Source organism: Parus major, chromosome 20, assembly GCF_001522545.3.
Source record: "Parus major isolate Abel chromosome 20, Parus_major1.1, whole genome shotgun sequence".
Lineage (NCBI taxonomy): Eukaryota > Metazoa > Chordata > Aves > Passeriformes > Paridae > Parus > Parus major.
Window position 1 is genome coordinate 8,812,605 of NC_031788.1, and position 23,737 is coordinate 8,836,341.

A 23,737-nucleotide genomic window follows, 5' to 3' on the forward strand; every position below is an offset into this window, starting at 1 on the left:
CATTTTAGGTTAGTTTGGGGCTTGGTCACGTCCAGGGTGAACGCAGCAGCACCTGCACGGGGGAGCATTTGTGAAAGAAGAGACGAGCTCCACAGCCCGTGTGTCCCTCACACACACCTGGCCAGCACAGCCCTCTGTCCCAGCACGGACCGCTCACTCCCGCGTCCGGCCAAGAGAGAAAGGAGGGGCTGCCCCGTCCGGGGAATCGGAGCTGCCCCCGCCTCCCGGGGGAGGGCCGGCCCGGGCCCGGAGCATCCCAGCGCGCCTGCGGGGGCCCGGGGGGCGCATCCCGGCGTTGGCGGCAGCCCCCGCCCCGCCAGCCCGCCCAGCCTGCGGGACGGCAGCGCCGCCGGAGCGTTGCCCTTTTAAGCTGTGGCCCCACTCGCCTCCTCCCCGGCTCCCGGAGGGGCTCCGGCAGCCGGCACCGAGCGAGCGACACCGAGCGACCTCCGCGGGCGCGGAGCGGGCAGAGCCGAGCCCAGGGCGGCGGCGGGGCCGCGGCCACTGCCCTGCCCTGCCCCCGCTGCTCGGGGACCATGGGATGCTGCACCGGCCGCTGCACCCTCATCTTCCTCTGCACTTTGCAGCTGGTGAGTGGAGGCGCTCGGGGTCGGGGGGAGCCGCCGGGAACCTGCGGGTTCGGCTCCCCGGGACCGGGAACAAAAGCGCCTCGGTGCCCGCTGCCCCGGGCAGGGCTGCGCTCCTCCGCAACTTCGGCTCGGAGCAGCAAGGTGGAGGCATGTCGGGCTGCGCTTCGGGAACGCTCTGCTGCGCCGAGGGGGATTTACTGATGCTTAAAACTCAACAAAACGGGGGGGAAAAAATAGTTTTCAATTAATAAGTTTGTTCTTATAAAATACAACTGAAAAAAAGAAGAAAATTACTCTGTGAGAGGAGTCCCGGCGGCTCGGTGGCGATGTTGCAAAGCAAACCAAACTTCATCCGTGCCGAAACATATCGGTGCCTTCATCCTCTTTCATGGAGAGGTCCGCCCGCATCCCACCCTGGTCACCCGCATCCCACCCTGCTGGGGTTTGTGCTGGCTTGGAAGGAGTTATTTCAAACCTCCTCGGGATGAAGTGCTTAGATAGAATGTGCCTATTGACGTGCATATATTTCTGTAGGAATAAACTTCCCAGTGTGTGGAGAGTGCGGTCCCTGGTGGGCACGGGTCGGTCCCTGCTGGGTGCGGGTTCCTGGTGCTTATGACATCTGCATTGATGATAAACAAAGGTCTGGTTGTTCCCTGAGTGTCTGCGCATCCAGCCTGGATCTGGAGGGTCCCCTTCTTGTCAATAGCTAATGGGCTCCAGGGCTCCTCCAGCCTTAAAAAGGAAATGACAGCATCCAGGATTTTAATTTCATTGACTTCTCCCAAATTTGCTTTATTTTGGAGTGCTAGCAGCGCGCAGGAAAGGGCAGGCTTCCTGCAAAGTTCTTTTGAATAGTTTGCTGGTGCCAAGGGGTGAGTTAGTTAAAACTCTTTGTTTTGGAATTGGGTGCTGTGACAACGTTTCTTTTTCTGCAAAGAACCAGGGAGCAAACACAGGACGGAAGGTGGGAGAGAGACACTGGGAACCTGCTAGTTTTGAAATTATACCCATCAGCCTAAAATTGAAAGGAAAGAGGGTGGGAATGCACCCCTGTGAACCCAGACTAGCACAATCGGAAGATGAGTGTGGAGGATTTGACTCATGGTTAAACAAAATACAGAATAGAAGTGATGAGGTTTTCTTGCACAAAGCGTCTTGCTCAGCATATTTATGAGTGAGTTGAATGGCTGGGGAGTGTATTTAGTCTCCTGGATTATTTCTTTTGATTTTTCACCCGTGATCACATATGAAAGAAGCTGTACCCTGTATTACGTTAGAAATTGGCGTCTCAGCACTCACTGTCTCTTAAACCCATCACTATGTCATCCTGCTCTAAGCACACACTCTCACACTGGGGGAAAAGAAAAGGGGGGGAATGAGAAAAAGAAAAAGCCATGAGCTGCTGGTGCTGTTCTGATTTCTGACAAGCGTGGGAGTTTTCTTGTATCCAAGATACAGGGACAAAGAACCCCCAGCATTTTATTTTCCTTAAGACCCTCCTCCTTGAAGAAAAGAATCAGTTTGGCTCATTCTTAAGCAAGTTTGGATGCCTCAGCTGTACCAATTTCCCATGGCACTTGCTGGGTGAAGTGGTAGAGCTGGAAAAATGTGAGCTATGGTGAGGGAATTTCTGGAGCTGTGCTCTTTTGAGGATGGGGACAGGAGATCCTGGCCAGTTCCCAGCAAGAGCTTGGGTGAGGGTGAGATCCAGCATGCTGCTTTTTTATTTATTTATTATTTAATGAAGCAAACTTTGTAAATCATCACATCACTTCCACATCCGCACGGCCAAGTGACGTGCAGGACTCGCTGCTGCCCAGGGTGGGCTCTGCTAAGACAAAACACTGAAGCAATCAGGCCAAGATCATCAATAAATTATAGTGACGTGAACTTCCTTTGTTCCTCTCATGTCTCTGCTCAGCTTCATTTGATACTTTGAACCTTTCACAGCCTTCCCTGTTTGTTGCCAAGCTCTGTGTCTCCCACTGCCGAAGTCCCAGGGGTGAAATTCTGGCTCTCGTGTGGATGTTTTGCCTCTGATTTAAATGGGGAGAGGATTTCGGTGCTGGGATCTCCCACTTCAGTTCTGCAGCATACCCAAGATATGTAACCTGTTCTCGTGTCTGCTCCTCAAAGCTTCATAGGGCTTTTTATATAAATGATGAATGGAAACACGAACAACCCCCCAAAAAACTCGAATCAGGGATCTGAGTTGCAATGCTTCATATAGATTGTTTTGTTATTAGGTGCAAGTAGTTGAGCGAGTGTGTGGGAAAGTGTTTGCACACTGCAGTCAAAATGTTTCCCTGGGAAAAAAAAAAAAAAAAAAAGGCAGAAAACAAACAAATTCATCATTTGCAGTGTGTGCTCCCAAAGAAAAAGTTTGTGCTCCAGCCGGAGAGCAGAACAACGTGTGAATTGAAGGAGCTGCTACACAATGCGAATACCAACGAGCTCCTCAGCCCCCCTCGGGCTGAGCCTCGTGGCACAGGGAGAGGAGGAGAGCGTTTGCATCTGTCTGAAGAAAATCAGGGCTGACTCCCCAGCGGTTTGCTAATCAAGGGGGGAGGGAAGGCTGTAGTTTGAATAAATAATTTGCCGTGTTCCAATTTTAGATTATTGTTTCCTTGAGGCGTCCACGTTAGGCTCAGTGCTTTGCTGAGCGGTGCTGCAGGAAGCTGCAAGAAGGTTCTGGCTGTCCCTCCCTCTGTCCTGGTGTGTATCTCTGTCCCTAGTCCTTCCCCTTTTCCCTGTCCAGCCCTACCTCCAGCAGCAGTTTGGGTGAAAGTTGGCCGAGGTCAGGGCTACCCTGCAAAAGGGCTTATCCTCAGCAGTGGATGGCATGGAGGAGGACCATCAGCAAAGTGTTGGGATGTTTTTCCAGGGTTTGTGATTCCCAAAGGGGTTGTCACCTCCCCATTCTCATTTTTTCCAAACACCTTTGCCATGTAGGAGCTGCTGTCACCAGCAGACCACCAGCCCTTCCTCATCCCTCCTAGCCTTTGGGCAGGTGCATATTAAGAAACAAGAGCAAAGTTTAAAGGACCCATAGGCTTCCCCAGGAAAAAAAATCATGAGGTTCTCTATCAGGGAGCCTCTGTAGTGGGTTAAGGAATGCCCCTTGTAGGAATTAGAGCTGACAAAGTTTTGCCAAGGGCAGGATTTCTGAACCTGAGTGGAATGGGGCTGTCACACCCACCAGTGGGCTGGGTGGGTCCTGCTGAGGAGCCACAGACCAGGGCTGGGTCTCAGGCAGGGAGATATTAAATAATCATTGATTTGCTGCTTTCCTCTTGGCCAGTGTGAGATTGCACCCAACTGGTGAATTTTCTGGAGCAGTAAGTGCCTGTGCACCGGAGGCACTATGTGAATTTATTTCCACTGAGCATGGAAAAATTCCCTCGCTCCCTGTGCCCTGTCCCTATAAATCAAACAACTGTAGTTTCTTTACATTCTGTCCATGGATTGAGAGCTCAGATCCCAAGCAAAGCCTGGAGACAATTTTACAGATACATTATAAATCCCTCTAGAATAACAGCTTCTAATGGAAAAAGTGACTAATACTTCAAATGAGTGCTGAACAAGGCACCCTGGGACGGGACTGCACATTGAGACTAACCAAAAGTAACTTTATACATTTATTTATTTATTGCCTCGTGCTATCTTTCTGCCTCGCTCCTTTCTTAGTGATTCCTTTTTAATCTCTTACAGAAGAGGGTGACCAGTTCTGGAAGCTATTTGAAACCAGCACAGATCCTTCCCTAACTACTCTCTTGAAGTGGTTGTATTGGTTTGATTGAGGCATAAAATGATGCAGAGCACATGAGAAGTGAGGGCAGAAGGGGACTGTGGCAGACTGGCAGTGGGATGCCATGGAAAGGCCAGATCTGGGCAAAAATGAAGTGTGAGTCAAAATAGTTGGAACAGGGATTTTTTACAAGGGCGTGTTGTGATAGAGCAAGGGGGAATAGTTTTAAATTGAAAAAGCGTAGGCTTAGATTGGATATTGGAAAGAAATTCTCCCCTGTGAGGTTGGTGAGGCCTTGAGATGCTGTGGGTGCCCCATTCCTGGAAGTGCCCAAGGCCAGGTTGGATGGAGCTATAGGAACAGCCTGGGATAGTGAAGATGTCCCTGCCCGTGGCAGGGTGTTGGAATGAGATGATCTTTAAGGTGTCTTCCAGCCCACACCACCCTGTGACTCTGATTCTGTCACTTGATCCATCAGCACACATGGGCTGCAAGAGGGAGGGTGGCAGAGCATGTCCCTCTCCAGGGTAAGGAGAACACAGGATTGCAGTGTCTGGGCGCTGTAGAAATGCCTTGCTTGGCTTTCTCCTCTCCTCTCTGGGAATCATTTGGGCTGGAGGTTGGGAGAGGAGAGCAGAACTTGTCTCTCCTCTCCTTTGCAGCTGCCTCTGGAGCCAGGGCAGAGTCAGGCTGCCCTGAGGGAGCTGTGAGCCTGCACAGCTGTGGTGTGGCTGAGCACAAAGCCTTGGGGGGAAGAGCAGGTGCAAGGGGAAGCACAGCGTCCCTTTGCTCATCACGCTGCTCAGGACCCCTCCAAAATTACCTTGTGCTCTCCCCAGCTGTTTATCTTCTCCATGGCTTATGCTTAAATTCTAACCCCTCCAGGGAAAGGGCTGTCTTTGGTGGATGTGCACAGCACCCAGCTCTGTGATGGCTCCAACCTATCCTGAAGTCCTTGAACAATATTCCAGTCTAAATAATAACGTAAGACTGAAGGCTGCGTCTGACAGATGCTGTCTTCTCCGTGTCTGTTCCAGACAAAGGAAAATTAAAGCTGTACCAATAATAGAGCTCGTCAGCATTTTCCACTGAAGCTGACTTTCAGTAGAAACCTGGGGATTTGACTAAATGAATATTTTCATGAGAAGTATCTGCTTTCCATAGGCAATCCTGACTTTTTCTCCCAAGTTTTGGCCAGAATATTTTGGCGAAAAGTCAAAAATGTGCTGGCAAATGTTTGCTGTGCTGGCAAACATTTTTAATTTTGGAGTGGTGGAGCTTTCCTTACAAAAAGTTACATTTTTGTATGAGATTTTTCTTTTCTTCCCCCGATTTTCCTGAGCAGCTGGAGTCAGTACTCTGCAGCACAAGGGAAGAACAAGGGAGGAGCAGTTTAGGGTCTGTGTTTCAGACGTGCCCAGCTCTCCGGGCTCCCCACATCCGCCTTTCCTATGATGGTGCTGGAGATTGCAGATGACTCACAGGAACTGTGTCCTCTAACCAAAGCCACTCAGACCAGGAATGAAACTTGGCCAAAGCCAAGCCAAAGAAGCAGCTGAGGGCAGGGTGGTGTTGAAGTCAACTCTCCTTGGAGAACTGGGGTTTTATTTCGGCTGACACAGTGTCTTTGTCAGTGTCTCTCATTTTTCCCGGTCACTCTCTGCTCCTTTGGCTTCCCATTTTCCTCTCAGTAGAAGAAGACAAGGAGCTGATTTTCCCTGATGGGGACCCTCTCCCTCTGGCTGCTGTGGGGTTAAGGGAGCTGACGTTGCTCCATTGTGTGCTAATAATATATGGAAACTCAGATCATTTTGGCTGGGGTGCAAAGTGGAGCTCTTCCAAGAATCTGCTCCAGGGGCCCTCAAGTATAAACTCTTGGAGAACAAACTGGATAACAAAGGCCAGATTGTGATCTCTTTTCCTCCAGGAAAACCTTGGACTAACCCATTGCTTTTTGAGCACATAAGAAAATACATATTATCCAGTGAGCAGAAGTGCCCCAGCTGTAGCCCTGCCTTTCCCATTAACAAAACGTTGGGTCTGAGGTCAGTAGAACTGAACCTTTCTTTCTTGTTAACCCCACCCCTCCGAAAACCAGGGATAATTTGTGATTTAATGTTCCCTTTGTCCCCACTCCTCCTGCAGTTGATGTGATGAGCACACCCAACTGCACAGGTTGTGTCTCTGCATTTCAGTTTGCTGGAAAGAGAGTTTTCTACCAAGTGGAAACTTTTGTCTCAAAAGCAGCACATTCTTCACCCCTTCCCTGTCTCAAGAACATGAGGAGGGAAAAAAATGACATTTCTGGACAAAGAAAGAAGAAAATACCTTGGCATTTAGCAATGTTTGCTGAAAATGATGGGGGTGTTTATTGTGCCAAACCCCAAATATTTTGAACTTTTACAGAAGCTTGAAAACACTTCTGAAAAATGTTGAAAAGTCTCCCCAAAAGGAAGCTGGTTTGTTGTAGTTTTGTTATATTGGGGTTGTGCACCCTGGAGGTTCTCACCTTTCAAATATCTCTGACATCATCACGTCTCCCCCAGACCCAACTCATGGTGGGGTTTAAGGAGAAAGATCCTCAGAGGGAAAGCACAGGTTTGGGTGTTGCTCAGGGTGGTGCTTTGCTGCAGTGACTCATCTGCTCACAGTGGTTTGGGATATTTTTGTTGCAGAAGGAAACTCAATGAATAAACGCCCTGTGGAAATTGGAATCTGAGATATTTCAAAATTGTTCCCGAGTCGTAATATTACCTTAAAGTTCATGAGATTTCAGACTAAGAATAAACAACCTCTGCTTCATTTGCTTATTGATCTTTGGTAAGAGTCAGAATCTTATTTCACCTTCTTCTTGCCAGGGATAATAGTAGGGATTACAAAAGTATGGATTAACAGGAGTAAAAAGTTGAGAATCAGTAGTAGTAAAGTAATAATAGGAGAGAGGGTGGTAATAACAATGAGGAGAAAAACGGAAATGATTGAAATACGTGGCAGAAATCTCTGAGATGATGTTTCAGCAGAGTTGCTGGTTCTCATCAGCGTGTCAGAATTGTCTCACCTTGAGTGCAGAGAAGTCAATGGTGGTGTTGCTCTGGCTCCTCCTGCCTTAGCCAAACCCTGGCCCCACATTGAGAGTCCTTGTGAAGAAAAGAAGTTTTATTTTGCTCTGTGTTCTGAGGCTTCACAGACTATGGAGGAGCGAGCAGCAGATCTCTGCTGGGGCAGGATCAATATCTCCTCCCTTGACTTTGCTGTAGCTCATTAACATCAAATGTCTTTTCCAAGGGTTGCTTTTGGTCTATTTTCCACAAGGACCTAATTGCCATTTTCCTGGTGTCGGTGGCTCGTTCTTAGCACAGCTGCGTTTGTGTCAGAACGTTGGACACAAATATGTTGTTTATCAGGGAAGCACACGTCCCAGATTTTCTCTCAAAGGTGAGAATTCATGGAAATCAGGAGCGCAGCTTTTCTGGTGCCCTTTCCCCCATCGTCCATCAGGTGCTGCTTGGGTGATTCCAGGTTTAGTAATTGAGATGTCAGATTCCCTGACACCTTTGGGCTGAAAGGATGATGAGGTGGAAGCAGTGACCTCAGCTGCCATCTGCCTGGGCCTAATGAAAATATACTGTGGGAATTGTGGCAACAGCTTGTCTCCATCACCTGCTAGAGGCGGGCAGACATCACAACTTGCTGTGCCAGCTTCCTTTGCCACCTCTCAGAGACTGGCCAGCCCTGCAGGCAGCTTCCCACCTGCTCTCCAGGCTCTCTCTGGCTAGCAAAATATCTGCTTTCTTCCCTTTCTTTATTTTTGGTGGGTTTTTTTTACCCTCCATTTTTTCCCTCCAGTGCTCAAAACTCAGGAAAACCAGGATCCTCATCGTGCTCTTTTGAACCAGCAGAGCAAGCACACAGAAGTGTGCTGATGTTCAGGGGTGTGGGAGCACAGGTTGTCCCATTGCAGCAGCAGAGCCATCCCAGTGCCCAGCAGTGGGGTGGGAGGGCTGGGTGTGCTGTGCTCTGTCCTTGTGCCATCCCTGTGAGCTGGGACATCCCTGCCCTGAGGTCAGAATGATACAGGACACACTCTGGCCTTCCTTGGGGAGCACTTGGCCAGCTGGTCTCCTGGGCTAAGAGGAAAGAACAAGAATTGAACAGTACAGAGGATAGCTCAGTTTCATTTCTCCAGAAGTCCTAAGACCTTATAAAAAATGGATTTAGGTGCTCAGATGAATACACAGTTATAGCAAATATACAAAACCTGGGAAGATGCTTCCTGTGACCCTTCTCAGGGGACCAGGACCTGTCTTGTATCTGTGGTGACCCTGACAACAGCCTTGGACCCATTAAAGCATTTGGTGCTGATTTATATTTTCCAAGTGCTGTTCTCTGGGGATAGTTCTTCTGTGAGCACCATTTCATCTGAGCAGGAAGGTGAGATAGAGGACACTAAAGAAGGGGATGGAGCATTTTATTAGCCACACACAACTTATAAAATATTGAGTGTAGCCTTGCATGGTGTGCTCTGAGTGCTGTGGTCATCCATCATGGAAAAACAGGCTCCCCACAATTAACAGTTTGTCACTGTCTGTCTTCAGCTCCACCTGAACATTACCTCTGTGGTAACCAGAGCTCAATCTCAGTACCAGCATGGTTGACCTACTTGGAGATCAGGAGGAATCTTAAGTCCTGGCCCTACTCAGGTTTGTTCATATTTAGGAATTTTGGATGTTATTCTACATTACTACAACAAGAGCATTGTCCTGCATGTTAGAAATGTCTTCTTTGAGTTGAGAGTACACTGGGTTCCACTCTAATGTCTCCAAGTAAACTTCTTCCCTGCCTGAAGCTCAGCAGATGGATGGTGTTTTTGCGGAGGGAACGTGGCAGGGTCTTTGCTTAATATTTCTGCTATGGTCCAGTTACTTGGGAGAGTGTAACTCTGTGCTGTGAGGGTTGGGAGCAGCCTTTCCTTCTTTGAGAGATGCTGGATCATGGACACTCCTTTAAGAGCTCCCATGGAAGCACCACATCCAAATGCTCCTTGAACTAGGATGTATGATCCATGAGTATGGGCACTTAAAAAAACACAAATTTCTTCTTCTCTGAGAGTGAAGTACTGAGTGAAGCTGGTTAGAGGAAAATCTCTTGAATCAAAGATCCACCTCAGCAGGACAGCAAAGAGCTGGCCTGGCCTGACTGTCTTGGACCTTCATTTGAGGTCATTCATTTCAAGAGAGCTGGGAAGTGGCACAGACCAGAGACAAGTTGTTGCCAGCTCACAGGTTCACAGAGATAAGGACCAGGCCCATGGGCTGATGAACCTGCTGGAGAATGACCAAGACCTGAGTCCTGAGTCTTGGGCAGACTCCCAGAACCTCCCCAGAACCCAAAACAGTTCTGAGGTTCTGGGCCAAACACCTGCCGTTCAACTGCAGCACAAAACATCCCTGATCCCTGGAGGACACTGAAGGGAACATCTGCATCTCTGGCCAGATTTGAGGACTGTGCACTTAGATAACTTGCATAAACATCTGAACTACAGGTTGCTTAGCCAACACAAACCCAGTTCCCAATTCCCCATGGCTGCTGGTAATCCCAGGTTTCCATGTGGGAGATGGGAATGGGCTCTGACAGGCTGCTGGCACCCCTGGCTCCAGCAGACAACACTCTGCTTGTGCTGCCATTGTGGGAAAGGCAATACACCTGCTTGTATTGTAGGTGTACAGAATTAGGGGAGAAATCTGATTATCCTAATTACTCAGAAATGCTAAATATGTGCAGAATACCGTTTGGCTAATTAGCCTGGGAGATTGCTGGCTGTTCAGCAGGGAGCAGAGCGGGTGCTGGGAGAAGTGTGATGGGAGTTCACAGGCTGTTTTGTGCCCTTTGCTGTCTGAGCATGTGGAGAAAAGTGAGCTTGGATGCTTGGAGATGTGACTGCCAACCTTAAAACAAATTAAAAAGCTGGGGAAGTGCAATTTTTTTTTCAGATATCTGTTGCTTTTTAGGATTGTGGATCTCCAAGTTTCCCATCTCATTTTGAGCTGAGACATCCAAGAGAAGGATGAATTTGCCTTACTGCAAACATCTGGTGAGAGCTCCTGCACAGCACCTTCTCAGAGAGGTGTGTTCTACTCCTTGTCTCGCCTTGTGCTGACACAGGCTCAGCCTCAAATGCTCCTGAAGCCTGAGGAGACCCTGATGTAGTTGGTTCTCTGAATGGTGCTGCTTTCTTTGCATTTAACAGGCTCATCTGCACTGCTGAGGGGGTCTTGTGGCCCCAAATCCGGCCTGAGGGGGTCTTGTGGCCCCAAATCTGGCCTGAGGGGGTCTTGTGGCCCCAAATCTGGCCTGAGGGGGTCTTGTGGCCCCAAATCTGGCCTGCTTTTCCCAGAGGCACAGAGCAAGTCAGGCAGATGCTAAGCAGGTGGAGGGTGGTTCATGCTTGGATCCCAAGGTACTAATCCCCAGATATCCAGAGAGCCAGACTGGTTCCTCCAGCTGCATGCTGGACACAGATCCCCCAAGAAAACCCTGAGGCTGTTTAGGAGGGCTGCAGGGAGGCTGGGACAGGTGATGTGCACAGCTTGGTGTGTCCTACAGCCAGCACAGCACTGCCATCAGGCCAGGGCCAAACCCCAGGTCTTCTGGGAATAATTAGTGCCCAAAACTCACATCCATCCATCTCTTTGTGTAACTGTGCTTCCCCATGTCTTTAAATAACCCTGGCTTTTACTCCTGACTTAGCAGAGATGAATGTCCACCTCAAGCTTTTCTGGAAAGGTTCCCCTTCCTGCTCCTGTGAGCTTGGGGTCAGTCCAGCTCAGCATTAGCCAGGCACTTCACTGGGAGAAGCTACAAAACATTTGGGCCTCCAGGGCTGCCACTGAGACAGCTGAAAGCTGAGTTGTGTGACAGTGAGAAAGAATAGATAGGGTGATAGAAAAACTGCCATGGCTTCAGACAATAAAGACTGTGTCTCCCTTGTGATGAATAATGGCTCTTTGTTTTATTCCTTAGATGACAGGGCTGTTAGGACTGCTGAGAACTATCCCAGTGCTAAATATATGGGTGTGCAATAAAGGCTCTGCAATCCATGAACTGAGACTGAATGGATACTTGAGTGAATCATTTCAAGTACGATGAATTTCTGGAGCAGCTCACAGTGACAGGAGGTGGAGGCGCAGTATCCTGTAGGATGCTTTCCTTGCATGAGATGTATCCCAGGTTTCATGGCTGCCAACTTTTTTTCCTTATAAAACCTCCCTTGGCCCTGTACAATTCCTCACTCCCAGTTTTGGCCACTAACCTCTAAACAAAGGGCATTTCAGATGGAGCTCTGGGGTTTGGTGCTTAGACACTGTCCAGATTTCTTATCAGAAATCCCAGGATCCCAATCCTGGCACACCCAATGGGAATGAAGCAGTAAACCCCAGGCTCAGCTGTAGGCCAGGGCCAAGAGCTCATCAGAACCCATCAGAAACAGTGTCCTGCTACAATAAGGAGGAAAATGCTGCATCTTCCTGCTGCAGTGTCACCAGGCTGGAGGAAGAGGTGGTGCCCAGATGTTGTTGTCACTGTCTGGAGTCACCTCTGAGTCCTGCCAGATTAAACTTCCTTGAAATTACTTAATGTAGCAGCAAGGATTTGAATTTCCATAATGTGGATTAGCACTTTTCAGTTTTAGCTAATCCTTGCAGTCAGACCCACAAGCAAGAACATGGGAGGATTTGGGGGTCGAAAATGGCCAGGAAGTTTGGAGTAGGAGCAAACCAAAGATGCCATTGTTCCAGGGATGAGGAATCATCTCACACCTCCATGGAGAGTTGTGGATGAAGCTTTGGTGTCACAAGCTAATAGAGGACAAGTGTTTGTCCCTTTCCATGGCTGAAGGAGCCACAAGAGTCTGTGGGGGCCCCATGTGTGAGCTGCTGGTTGGGACTGAGCCCCACAGGGTCACCAAACTCTTGCCCCATGGAGACACGATCACAAAGATTTGCTGCAAGAGAACTTTGTTCTCCAGAGCTGCCAGAGTGGCATCTATTGACCAGCCTCTATTTTCAAAAGGAGGGGAAAGTGGAAAAAGAGAAGGAAAAGAGAAATTCAGCTTTGCTGTTGAATAAACCATGAGCCATTGAGGAGCTGTGAGTCTGCAGCAGGGGAGGGGCAGGGGCAGTGCAGAAATAAGGGGACAAAAATGTCATGCGAAAAATGAGGCACAGGAGGGGCCTGGCCATTGTGTGACACTCCTGGAAACTTGGAGGGTTGGTTGGTGGGAGGCCAAAAGATGTACACAATGAAAGAGAGACACTTGAGTGGACTGAAAATGCAAACAAATTGGGTAGCACAACGGAGGAGATAAATTATGCTCATAAAATAAACAATGGCTGAGTGACACTGGATAAACAGTTACATATAATAACACCACTGTTTGTCCCAGCCACCCTAATTGGGAGGCTGGGCAGCATCCGATGAAAACTCTGCGTTGCACATTTTCCCCTTTTAATGAGGAAGATTTTCCCTCCCCCCTGGAAGCCTCCTCCCCCCAGTCCCATTTAGCAGCAAACTGAAAGGCCTGGTTTCATTCCACTTTCCCACAGCAAACTCATCCTGGCAGGAACTGCATTAAGGAGGACAAGTAGAAAATGATAATAAATTGAGGACTTGCTCTTATTTCACCTTGTGACAAATCTATCCAGTGGGTGACTCAGGGAGGGTGATAAGAGCATGGACTGGGCTGCTGCTTTCCTTTTGGTGCTTGGTCATGTGGAAAATAACCCCATTCTAGCTCTCACTCAAAAGGGCTTTCCTTTAAAAATAATGCTTTTTAAAAGGCACTGAATCCCTATTTACGCTGTTGGAAAGCCAGCAGCTCGCCTCCATCAAAGTGAACGTCACGGCTCTCATTTCATCATCCACTTGGGCTGAGGAACAAAAACAAAGGGCATGCAGCACCAAAAATGAGGTGGTCAATGCTATCAGTGCCAGTGGGAGAATTTGGTAAACCTTAGTGGGTTTTCAGCATGATTCTGTATTCCTGAGAAATCCCTGATGAGAATCTTTGGTTTTGCTGAGCTCCTCTCAAACATAGCAGGAAACAAAGTGGTGCAGGAGACAGTGGGCATGAGAAAACCACAGTGACTTCCCCCACAGCCACTCTCATGCTGTGAATCCCAGAAAATCCACCCTGGAGCCCTGATTCCCAGCACTCAGACCATGTTTTGCAGCAGAGCTGTGCTCTCACCCTTCCACGACTGCCCAGAGCGGTTTGCAGTTCCCAAACTACTCTGTCACCCATGAAAGAGGCACATTTTCAGCCTCAAATCATGCCTAAACTTTTTGCCAGCTCCCTCTTGAGATATTTACTTGATTAATCTGTTTGAGCACTTTGTGTGTCTCTGTTTTCTTGCTTTTATTTGGGGAAAATAGAGCTGGGGTTCTGCTCTGCAGCCTGTGCTGCTCATGGGGAGCTCCAGCTGAGGAAGAAGCCCAGGAGCTGCTCAGCCTTCCTCACCTCTGAGGGACCATGCTGAGGGTGCTGGTGATTCCTGAGATTTGGGTGACAGCTCAGAACTCATCTTTGATCACATAAAATTGGCTCTGAAATGGCTGGAAAACTGGAATATCCCTAGTTTACATGCCTTGAGGGAGGCAAGGAAAGCCAGGGTTTTACCTGTAATTGCTAAGGTAACTAATCAATTGCTTAAGTAGGACTGATTTTCTTCAAGAGAAGCAATCAGATGATGAAAATCAATAGTGATTGATTCATTTTCTATCCACTTCTTAGAGGGAAGTTCTTTGTGGGGATTGTGGTTATTGGAAAATTCCTGCAATACCCCGAAAGCCTCTGACAGTCCCTGTTTTGAACAAAATCATTGTTTTCCTGTTTGTTCCAATTTAAAACTCTTCCTGTCAGAAGCATTTTACTGGAACCAGAAGCTGAACTGCTAAATGCTTTTCATGCCCAAAATACTATTTTCTTCCCAGTTCTTTTTCATTTCATGCTCTGATGACAGGCCTGGAAATTTGCTGGTACATTCATTAGGGGAGACTTGGTCAGTATTTCTTCACTGATATCTATTTTTCAGCTGACAAAATGGCTACATGTTTTTTCAATTATAATTTTTCATTTTGTCCTTTTTTTTTTAACTGATATAAACACATTTTTTGTGTTTTGGTTAGGGTTTTTTTGGGCAAAGCACAAACATCAGTGTTACTGGCGATGATTAAAACCCAGCTGTCACAGTATGGGTCACTTTATATGATGATAGTGTGGATGAAAAGCAAACAAACTGCTTGGCCTGTTTGCAGCCCAACTCCTAAAATACCTCCAGCTTCTCATTTTGGGGGGATGCAGGCATGGGAGCAGGGGGAGTTCACCTCTCTGTGCTGAGAATGTGAAAGAAAAAGGGAAAGCTGAGGGTTAGAGTTGGTGCTGCTGTCACTGTGGGAAGTTCCCAAGCTGCCTCTTTTTGCCACCCCAGGCAGGTGGGCATCCAAAAAACCACAATGGCAGTGAAGATGCTGTTAGTGCTGAGGCAGGGTTATTGCTGTGGAATGTTACAGAAGCTTTTTACAAACAGGACCCAAGTTTCCAGCAATTCTCTGTGTAAAATGATGCAGTTACTCCTAATTTCACTGCTTAGATGGGAAGACAGTCCCCAGTTGTGCTTGAGGGCTCAGTGTAAGGAGCAGGAGCAGGAGCTGCTGCCCGTGGCATTACAGGGGGCAAAAAGCATCATCTGGAGCTGCTGGCAGGTGGAAAGGGAAAGCTGCAAAATAATGGGAACTGCATCCCTTTGGCTTCATGTTGTCTCTTCCTAACACCCCCAAACTGACAGCTAGGTGATAAGAGCACTTCTCTGTGTCCTGGTGGGGTGAGAAAGCCTTGTCTGTGAAAAAAAGGGTCCATTTGAACAGTAATTGCCTTGGAAGTCTCTGGGTGACTGTGCTGTGTCCCCTCCTGCTCCAGGCTGATTAGGATGAGCTTTCCTTCGAGGAGCAAAGCTGCAGCAAGACCGTGGCAGCTCCCAATTTCCTAGATTATTAATAATAACAATATCATTTTCTCTCTCCCCTATTTCTCACCCACCCTGCTTCCCTTTTAATGAATTCTCCTCTCTTGCTGTAGACTCTGCAGTGACACCAGCCTGATTTGTAATGTAAATAGGCAGCCCAGTGTAAAGGCGACCTGCAAGAGCACCGCAGGGCTCTAATTATAATTTTCATTAAATTCCTTCTGTTTACGAATATCCAGGCAATCTGGCATTGCAGCAGAAGCAAGAGGAAATTAAAGCACTGCTACCACTTAGCTCCAGTGTCAGGGAGCAGGGGCCCAGCTGTCGAGCAGAAACTGAAGCAGGGCTCCTACGGACAAAGTTTTGAAGAGTTATTTCAGCTTTGGCATCTTTCCTCTCCCAAGCTTTTACCCCAGTAGCAGGGCTTGCGTGTTTTTCCTTCAGAGGACCTGGCTGGTGCAAGTGTTTTACACGTGATCCATTTGTGACCTAATTAAGGGGATCAGCTGCTGGAGCTCCCAGTGCCATGTGCAGGAAGGAGCTGGGGGAGAGCGGGTGCTGAGCTGGGGTGGGAGCTGTGGGTTCAGGCACAGGGACAGAGCAGGGGCCTTTGGCTCACAAGGCCCTGGAGGATTCCTACAGAAGTCCAGCAGCACAGGGAGAATTTGCCCCATGTGCTGAGAGCATCCTGTGGAGCATGGGCTGCTGTGACACACAGCTGTACAGAGAGCGGGGCTTTGCTGGCTGTGCTCCATGGCCACCAAAAACCTCTCACCCTCATCTTCTGCTGGATGAGAAAAAGGGCTTCAGGTGGCTTTCTGCAGGTGTTTTGCCTTCTGAGAGGCATTTTTGTCTCTCAGGGAACCACTGACCCTTCCTGAAGAGGAGGTGCTGCAGGTGCCAGCCATGAACAAGACTGGCAGGGGACACCAGTGAACACTTCTGTTCGTACAGCCAAAAGCAGGGGCTGGTCTCAGTGTCACTTGGTCACAGCAGGTCTTTCTTGGGCTGTGTGTGGACAGGACAGAGGAAAAACTGAGCTTGGCTTTTCGAGCCTGAAGCAAGAGCTACTGCTCCCTTGGGGAAGCTGCCAGTGGTATATTTACAGCCACAATTCAGCTTGGGGGTAAACAGCAGCGAAATAAAATTGCAGTTTGCAGTAAGTGCCTATAAAACAGCAAAGAGAGACAGAATTTTTTTCTAGACTGGGTGAGACAGCTGGGTCTCTCATGGGCTTTATACACACTGAGAGTTTTGGTCAAGCCTCTGAATAATATAAAGTGTTTCTGGTACACTTGAGAGTTCATGGGATCTCTGAGCTGTTCGCACTCTGCTGCTCCCACACCCAGGAGACTCCAGAGAGCTGCTTCAGGAGAGGACAGGCTGGGCAGTGCTGGCCCAAGCAGTGTTTCAGGGCAGCCTTGTGCCTTTTGTGTCAGCCCTATCAATAGTTTCCCTCTCTGTTAGCTAAGCAGATGATGCCTAGGATAGCAGGTCAAAAGGATGTTATATTCCCTAAACACAACCCCTTGGCTAATTTTCAAGTATTTTCACTTTTTTCCCCCTGCATCCCTTTCATGGGAAGAAGCCCAAAAATCAGAAAGCCTTCATGGCTGAGCAGAGGCAGGGATCACACAATATAAAGCCCTGTTGGTAGGGAATAAATCTCTCTATTAGAAAATTAAATTCCTGCTGATCTCCAGCACTGCTCTGCCTCACAGAGTGAGGAGTGTTTAGATGGGTTCATAACTGGTAGCAGATCTCCAGAGGGAAATGGCTGCTGGGTTAATGGCACACATTTAATATATATTATTTCATGCAACAGGGAAATTTGTGCTCCTGGTGGGAGAAGTTTTTCCCCGGAGCTGAAGCTGTCAGCCACGCCAGGATGTTGTTTGGGGGAGCAGCTGGGATGTTTGCCCAGGATCAGCAGCATGAGGTGGGATAAGATAGCTCAGCAAGTTCTTCAGCAGCTGAGGGAAAGCCAGGGGTGTGGAGCCTGAGCCTGGGCATCTGGGTGACAAAAGTGTCAGGCCCTTGTTGAGGAAACTCACTGTGTTTTATGTCTGTTACAAATGCAGTAACCTCCCCTTCACCCCAGTGCCTCCTCTCTCTGTCCCAAAGCTGGAGACTCAAAGCTGAGCCATGAAACTGAGGGAGGAGAAAAGCATTGGGGGGGCTTAGGAGACAACACTGTGGGCACAACAGATTAATTTAATTATGTTTGGGGAACTTAGGTGGGAGTGCTGACGTAGGTTGCAAATAAAACAAGTTTGTCATTCCCATCAGAGTGCTTTTCTGCCTAAATCACAAAGGCACCTGGTTATTAGTTGAGGCTGATTGCTGCTCTCAGCAATCAGCAATCACAGCAGCGTGCAGGGCTGAGGGGCTGGCAGGAGCACAGGGAACACAGCATCTCCCATATCCTGGGCCTGCATCCCTGGGCTCTGAGCCCCAAGGGGAGATGGGAGCCATAAAAACAAACAGCCTGTGAGGGGTACAGAGCACAGGCCTCATCAGACATGTGACTGACCCTGATCTGGGGGAAATTTGGGCAATCCAGAGCAATAATTTTCCTGAATCATTTCCTCCTAGGAAGCAGTCTTTTTCCTGGGTGCTGGATTCTGAACAGCATTCAGAACATCAGTTAATCCACTGTCCTGCTGACCACCCTGCTGAGAAGGTTGTGGACAAGGAGAGAGCACCTGTGGATGTGGCAGGGACCATGGCATGTGGTGTCTTGCTAGAAAAAGTACTGCCAGCTCCTGATGTTTTGCCAGTTCCGTGGCACAGTTTAACACTTGGAGTAAAAAGGCTTAAGAGGTTTGCTTGGATGTGTGCCTCAAATTGTTCCAGCGGAGGTTTAGAGTGGATATGAGGAACAATTTCTTCACCAAAAGGGCTGTTGAGCATTGGAACAGGCTGCCCAGGGCAGTGCTGGAGTTGCTGTTTGTGGGGGGATTTAAAAGATGTTAAATGTGGCACTTGGGGACACGGGTTAGTGGTAAGCTTGGCAGTGCTGAGGGAACAGTTGGACTCCATGATCTTAGAAGGCTTTTCCAACCTAAAGGATTCCATGATTCTGTGAATTGTTGTGCATGGCCCATGTCTTCAGCTGAGCAGAGCTGGTGGTTCTAAAATGCTCTTAGGAAACCTCAGGCCCTCTGAAGCCAGAGCCTCAGCTCCAGACACAACACAGCCTTCTGCACTGCTCAGTGCCAGTCTCATCCCTTATGTTTAGCAGGATTGTGCCTTCCCTGGAATGCTAAACAGCATTTGGACATGTGGGACTGAATAATGACGTATCTTTGCAGCTCAGATGTTTCTGGGAGGCTTTGGCAGCAGAAAGCTCAGGGTTCAAGGTCACAGCAGTGGCACTCCTGAGAGCATCACTGCCCACACACAAAATGATGCTGGGAGGAGAGAATTCGGAGCTCAGAGGTGCCAGGCTGGAGGGAATGAGCAGGTGAGGGCTCAGTGCTGGGATGTTTAACAGCAGGACGCCCCAGGCTTCAGCAGAGAAGCTGTGATGAACACAGGGAGGGTGTTACAGGGTTACCCCTGCCCAGGCTCTGCACAGGATGGTTCTGGGCTAGGAAAAGTCCTGATCCTTGGATGTGGCACAAATCAGCCTAGAAGTTGTGTTTGCTGGAGTGTGATGCCCAGGAGCAGCTGCAGGGAGTGACCTGGTGTGGGACAATGGTGGGGACACTTCCCTGCTGCCCTGCCAGGCCCTTTGGCAGGCCCAGCACAGTGACCAGTTTTCTGCAGAAATAGAAATGACTTCAAAGTATCAGCCCTGCTGTTGGAGGCCTCTCTAATGTCTGTGTGAATAGCAGAGTTTCAGCAGCTTCTGGGGAGAGAACAGAGCAGAGGAGCAGAGAATGGGGCACATTGTACACAGTGGCCAGAGTGGCCAAAGATGCCTGAGAGAGCAAGTGACAAACAGAGACCTCCTGTGCAATTAGTCTCTTGACCTCTGTGGTGGGGAGAGGGATGCTGGGAAAGGAGCTGTGGATCACCAGGCCCCAAGGAAGGTTTCCTTGACAACACTTACTGAAGAAAAATGAGATTTGGTGAATGCAGTGGGTGTGAGCACGTGAGAGGCTGACTTTGGGAGAGACAAGGACGTGGCACCTCGCAGAACGAGCCCCTCCATTTGGGGATGGGAAGCAATGGTTCACTGAGCTGCTTTTTCAGATAAACTTAATTAAAGAGCTATTGTAACCATTCATATTTATTTAGAAATGCAGCCACTGTGGTAAAAGCAGGCTTACTGTTTAATTGTTTTTCTGCTCACAGAATCTTCTCCACCTTGAATAAACACTAGCACAGAAGCGAATTTTTTGCTCACTTCTGATAGTTTCAGCACACAGCAGCTTGGGTTTAGGATTCTTTAGTTCTAACAATGTCCCAGCATTTACAAAGTCAAAGGAATTATATAGGAAGATGTGTAGAATTAAACATTATAACATAATAATACCAATATATTAATAATACCAAACAGCAGATAGGTGTTTAGCATTGCCAAACTTAAACCATGTGGAAAAAGAAGATAGTTGTGTTCAAAACCTAAATAGATATATTTATCAAATTACACAATCTGATACTTTTTAATTCAGGTAGCAGGATGTAAATTCCCATCCTTGCATGTTGCCTCATAGGGGCAGTAGCACTGAGACTTTGCCCTGAGCTCGAGCCATCACATCTCATGGCCAAAACACCTCAGGAAACCAGTGCATGTTTTTCCTCAAGAAAAGGCCCATGACCTTTTCCAGTGAAAGCTCTGATGGTGTTTGCACAGCAGACAAAGGAAGAGCATCTTCTTAAAAAGCAAAGCCACTTGGCAGGAAATCAAACCCTGGATCAGGGAGTTGGGATCAGGCAGGAGCCCAGAACATCATCCCAGCAGGGCAGTGGGGACCCAGGGCTGCAGCTGAGGCTCCTGCTGGGTTCAGGCTGGGGAGGAGGGACAGACAGGGGGTTAAGTGGTAAATTTTGTCCCAGCTGAAGCTGGGGGAGGAGCAGGAGCTGGAGCAGCCTGTGAGGCTGTCCTCACAGCACTGAGAGACAAGGAGTGGCAAAGGAGTTTTCAGGTTGTTTTCTTATAGGTCAAGTGGAAAATTGCCTGGGTTTCTTGGTAAAACATTTTTTCTTCGCTTTTTTGTTGGGTTTTTTTTTGTTTCTGTTTTTTTCTTTCAGCAGTAGGATCAGCCTTTCCCATTGGTTCCCTTTATTGCACACTTGGATATTTATTTCTGACATTTAATTTTGAAAATAAATCTCTTATTAAAGCTGAGCTTGGAAAGGTTAAAAGCAGGTTTGTTTACAGAAACAGATACAAATGGATGTGTGACTGAACCTGTTGTGGGGTTTTCTGAGCACCTTTCCTGTTTCTGTATGAGTCACATCAACTTGTCTTGAGACTGATATTTTTTCATTTGTGTCCAAATTGATTTCAGAAATGCAGTGAAAGACACAGATACAAACCAAATACGATTAAAGGCTTTAAAAGCTTAATAAATTAAGAAGAGCAAATCTGGCTGATAACATGGCTTTGATAGCTGGCTATAAAGGACAGGGAGCTCAGGAATTACAGGTACCTGACAGCATCCCTTCCTCTCAGCAGTATGGGGGCACAGGGGAACAGGTTGGACTCTCCAGCTTATCAGCAGGAGAGGAGCAACAGAAGACAAAGCTGAGGGGATCTAAAAGATTTGAGGGACTAGAATTTAAACAAGCACGCCATGCTGAACCAACTCGGAGTGTCCTGCTGGCAGTGACACCTGCCAGTGACACTGTCCTGCCAGAGCCATTGGAAAAGCAACTGGAATGGTTTGAAACCCCAATGAGAAGCTACATTTGAAACATTGAGGTGTTTTCTAGGACATTTTTCCTATTTTCTATGTCCTTTTCTATGGACACTCCTCCAGCTCAGGGGCAGCTTCCCTCTCTGGTGAAGTTTTATGGTGTGCTGAGCATGTCTGGAGCTCTCTGAGCTCCCTGTGTGTGGGCCATGGGATGGGCTCCATGAGATGCAGAACATCCCTCTGCCTTTCATCTCTTCCCCAGCTGTAAAAATGAATGATGGCCCAAGAGAGAACTTTGGCTTGGGTTGTTTGCCTGGCTAACAATTGTTTCACGTGGTTATTTGCTACTCTGGTTTCACTCAGATCAGCAGAAATGTGCTTTATTTCAGGAGAGAAAATTCTGCCACAACTCTTGATTTTAGTGCTGCAATAAATCATTTGATTTAAAGAATGAAAGGTAAAAGTATACTATGGGTTAGAGAAGCAAAAGGAGGAGAAGGAATCCTGGTTTTAATAAGAACAGTCATAAAGAAGAAAAATTTGTCCTCCCTGATGGAAGGGTCCTGTCAGCTTTGAGTGGGTTCAAACCTGTGCCACAATCTGTGACATTTCTCTTTACAACCAGTATCTCTGGAATATAATAGGCTTTCTCAATGGGACAGTGTGAATCACTGTAAGGAACACCACAGCGAGGATATTGCTCTGCACAGCCCTGGCAGCAGTAGAGAAAGATGGCATTTCCCTGCTCAGCACGAGGCACCCCGAGAGGTTCAGTACCAGGGGACAGATAGATCAGGGCAAACCCTGACCCTGCCATCTCTGAGCAGGACTGGAGGGACCAGGACTGAAGGGCACCGAGACATTCTTCACATCCCAGCCCCAAACCAAGGCCAGCTTAGCCCCAACATCAGCCCTGCTTGCCTGCAAATCCCAGCAGCATTTTGTGGGTAAGCTGTGCACACAGACTGCAGTGTAATGAGTGAAATGGTTGCTTATCAATTTGTTTTCAGCAAATACTTCCTTGATTATGGCAAGTTCCTGTGGGGACAGGGGGAAGCCCAGGATAACTTCAGGCTGCATTTCCAATGGCTGGATTGCAGCACAGACTCACTCCCTGCCTGTCACTAGCACAGCGTTGGAGTTTCATCAGTAGCATTTGCTTGTCACCAACGTGTTTTACAGAAAATTGTAATTTTATTTTTATAAATGAGGAAACAGCTTGTGTGAGCTCGCACATCCCACATCCCCTCTCCTTCCCTGGGCCGGCAGATGGGCACAGCCCATCTCTGGACCAGCTGAGTCATGCCTGAAGCTCCCAGGTGCACAAAAACAGTTTAATAATGCTGGGAAAGTGGCAAAAGAAAGTAAATCAGGATGGAAAGAACCTGGAGACGAGGTGAGGGAGAAGAAAGTATGGTGTGAGGTAATTTTTGAGGTTGTGGGGAAAAATCCAGAGACTTCTCAAGGAGCTGTGCCCAAATCTGAGGCCGAGAAGATTGGCAGGTCCATCTCCAGGGTAGTTGTTTATCCCTCATTTTACAGCCCAATCTTTTCCCTGATGCAAACAAACCAGGAAACATCACAAGGCCGTGGAAGGACCAGCTTTCCCCTCTTTACACAGCCCTAGTGACAAACACTGGTGGAGTAGAATGAGGAAAACACTCCTCCAGACATGGATTGCCCTGGTTCTGGAGGGGGAGAGCTCCCAGCAGAAGGCAGGGCTAGGAGTGATCTGTGTTTATCCTGATTTTCAGAACCTGAGGGCAAGAGGGGAGGCAGGGCAGGGGTCAGCTCAGCCAACACCCCGTTGTGTCCCCAGGCTGGCTGGGGCTCTGGGGGCACACGCTGCTCCTGGAACACACAAAGCCAATTAAATGCCTGATTGGATGAAGGGGCACAGTCCAGCAGCCCACTGCCAGCCAGTCAGGATCCCAAATGTCCCAATGTCGTTAAGGTATGTGTGTTAATCCCTCCTGCAGGATTAAGTGTTTAACCTGTGGCTGGTGTTTCTGAGGAGAGCAGCAAACCTGCTGTGCTGGGGGGAGCACAGCCCCCTGTGTGGCCACAGCATCTTCCAGGTGCTTCAGGGGGCTCAGAGTGCACATAAGGAAAGATTATTTGGCAAAAGAGAGAGATTTAGTGACTGCATCCATTCCTTCCCTGCTCTCTGTCCTTCTTTCCTTGGGAATAAGATACTTTAGAGGGAAAGCTGCCTACCCCCTCCCCGACTGATTGCCCTTAACCACAGATTTCTTTGAAATACAGATTTTTATTGAACTTTCAAAGTTGTGTTGGGAATTGCAATACCTTCCTAGCCCAAGAGAGGTGTGAAGGCAATTTCCTCACTGAGCCAGGAAGAAGGAGGAATAAGGGCCATTTAATAGATGTGGCTTTTCTCATCATGGGGCTTGAGAGGAACCTGCAGCCACTCACATCTTTAAATGCTTTAAACCATCACAGAAGCCCTGGTGCTTAGATCCCAGCCAGGAAAAGATGTCACATAGCTGATTACACACAGCAGACCAGAATTACTCATGGTTAACGCCTGATTAGGAGTTAAATTAATAT

At 48.2% G+C, this 23,737-nt stretch overlaps 1 protein-coding gene across 5 annotated transcripts in view; it reads left to right on the forward strand.

Moving 5' to 3' along the window:
* The first annotated feature begins 310 nt into the window (after positions 1–310).
* NKAIN4 (sodium/potassium transporting ATPase interacting 4) overlaps positions 311–23,737 on the forward strand; it is a 49,572-nt gene continuing 26,145 nt past the window's right edge. The window contains exon 1 of one of the 5 annotated variants that reach the window (XM_015647251.3): positions 311–590. In XM_015647251.3, coding sequence (XP_015502737.1) covers positions 537–590 — 54 coding nt within the window. In that variant the 5' untranslated portion in view covers positions 311–536. Of the gene's footprint in view, positions 591–10,372; positions 10,466–23,737 lie in introns of those variants that run through there. The other 4 variants (XM_033519128.1, XR_004499961.1, XM_033519126.1 and 1 more) reach the window with 4 other exon arrangements.